We start from the raw sequence: 2,372 nt of genomic DNA on the forward strand, positions 1-2,372 counted from the left end.
CAAAAGACACGAGCAAATGTTTTTCAAAAGTAGATAGATTAATGTCCAATAAACATGTTAAAAATACTCAGTGTCTCTAATTACCGGGGAAATGTAAATCAAAACCACAATGAGATATCACCTAAGCCCGGAGAAAATGACTTTTATCCCAGTGTCCAAACAACAGATCCTGGCACAGACGCTTAGAGAAAAGGGCACGTATGCTCTGCTGGTGAGACTGCCAACCAGTACAGCCTCCAGGGAAAGCCGTGTGGGGACGCCTCAGAGAACTGAAAGTAGACCTATCATTTGATCCAGGAATCCATTGACTGGATATTTACCCCAAAGGAAAAAACGTTATTGTATAAAAAAGACGCTTGCTTTTGAAGGTTTATAGCAACAAAATTCACAATCACAAAGATGGGTAAACAAGCCAAGTGCCCACCCACATGTGATTAATAAAATGTGGTGTGTGTCCACCACAAAGTACTGCTCAGCCAGGTGTCCTCAAACTACGGCCCACGGGCCACATGAGGCCAGCCTAGGACATTTATCTGGCCTGCTGGGTGTTTTTGCCAGTGCTGCCTGTCCTGCTAGAAGTGGACTTGTCTCGGGGCCCGCAATCCAGCCCCGAGTCTGAGGGACAGTGAACTAGCCCCCTGTTTAAAAAGTTTGAGGACCCCTGGCTCAGCCGTAATAAAATGGAGAACTAATAATGCCTTTTGTAACGACCTGGGTGGGAAGGGAGACCATCCTCCTGAGGGAAGTATCACAAGAATGGAAAAACAAACACCACACGAGCTCACTTTTAAATGAGAAGCTAATGATCACCACACATGGGCACATATGGTGGTAAAATTCAGTGGGAGCAGAGCAGGTGAAAGGGCGGGAGGCGCTGGGTGAATTCACACCTAACAGGTCGATGCTCACTGTCTGGGGATGGATGCGGTGACAACCTCAACTCAAGCTGTACAAAAGTAACGTAATGCTCACTGTCTGGGGATGGATGCGGTGACAACCTCAACTCAAACTGTACAAAAGTTATGCCTGGAGCCAACACGTGTTCACTGCCCCAGCATCCTGAGACAGAGAAGTAAAAGAAAAAATGACATTCATTACTGAACAAAATACATTACAAAAATCCACTGATTTCCTTGTCTGTTACTGTTAATTCTTCTTGTACACCTCTTCTTTTGCTGCAAGCATGCAAGGAATTAGGGAGCCCACAGCTCACACCTGTATGTTGCTGTGTTTCCTGAACATTAGATGTTCCTAACTCAGAACATCTCAGATTGATAAAACGACTTTGACTCAAGTAGACAAATGCTTTGTGCACTAAAAAAATCCAAACAGATAATTAGTATTTCAATTTTTAGTAAAGACATAGATAGTTTAATAGACACCATGCCAGATAGACATGAAGACCCAAGTGTTTACGACTTCGAATGAAATAAATGGGCAAAATGAAAATGAAGGAAAACTTTCTTCTAGCTGTTATTAAGATGTACCACACATTTAATGACATTTTTTAAAGAAAGCCCCTACTATATTTCATATATGAATTTATTAGTGAATGTCGCACCTGCGTGATCTCAAAAATAATGAATTATTGAGGAGTCTTAATATTGTGGAGATAAGAGAATAATTATGTGTCTTCATGGGTCTGTCAGTATAATGGAATATACAATGCAGACTCCATAAGTTTTAGGAATATAGAAGAAAAATAAGGTCAGCTAGGACACCCTTATTCTATGAAATACAAAATCATTTGTACTTCTAAACTATATGGAGAAAATGTGGACTACATCTTATGAGAAAATCCTCAGGATATTTAGCTGATCTATATTTGTAAAAACTTCACAATCTTTATAATATTATATAGAGAATGTAAAAAAATTGCTATAAGTTAAGAGAAAAGGTAATTGTTTGGTATTTTTCTAATGATATAATGATACAGTCTAAGAATGTGAATATATATAAATAAAAATACACAGAGAAGGGTCTAATTTCCAGGCCTTATGACTCATGCCACTTTTACATTTATATATTTTTTTCAGCCCCCTCGCCAGTCACCAATGTGAAAAAGGGGAAGATTGGAAAAAACAGCATCTCTTTGTCTTGGCAAGAACCCGATCGCCCCAATGGAATCATCCTGGAGTATGAGATCAAATATTTTGAAAAGGTAAGACGAGCAGAATAAAGATATCCTTCCCTTCTTCTTGTGGTCCATTTTAGCACCTGCAATTATCCAATTTGTTGAAGAGGATGCTGCAATTTATGTGTGAATCAATGACAATTGATTCTACAGTCGTGACTGTGGAGGCCAGCGTGTGCGGGGAGCTCTCTGTGCTCTGCGGCTGCCATGTGGTTTACCAGCCTGGATAGTGCCCTGA

The 2,372-nt window shown here is 40.3% G+C and overlaps 1 protein-coding gene across 5 annotated transcripts in view; it reads left to right on the forward strand.

The window, feature by feature from the left end:
* The window catches only part of EPHA5 (EPH receptor A5), a 274,814-nt gene that overhangs the window by 175,553 nt on the left and 96,889 nt on the right, over positions 1-2,372 (forward strand). For all 5 annotated transcript variants that reach the window (XM_023518199.1, XM_003798178.1, XM_003798179.1 and 2 more), the window contains exon 6: positions 2,037-2,161. In XM_023518199.1, coding sequence (XP_023373967.1) covers positions 2,037-2,161 — 125 coding nt within the window. The remainder of the gene's footprint in view (positions 1-2,036; positions 2,162-2,372) is intronic.

This window comes from Otolemur garnettii, unplaced genomic scaffold, assembly GCF_000181295.1.
Source record: "Otolemur garnettii isolate 467f Iridium unplaced genomic scaffold, OtoGar3 scaffold00130, whole genome shotgun sequence".
Classification (NCBI taxonomy): Eukaryota; Metazoa; Chordata; class Mammalia; order Primates; family Galagidae; genus Otolemur; species Otolemur garnettii.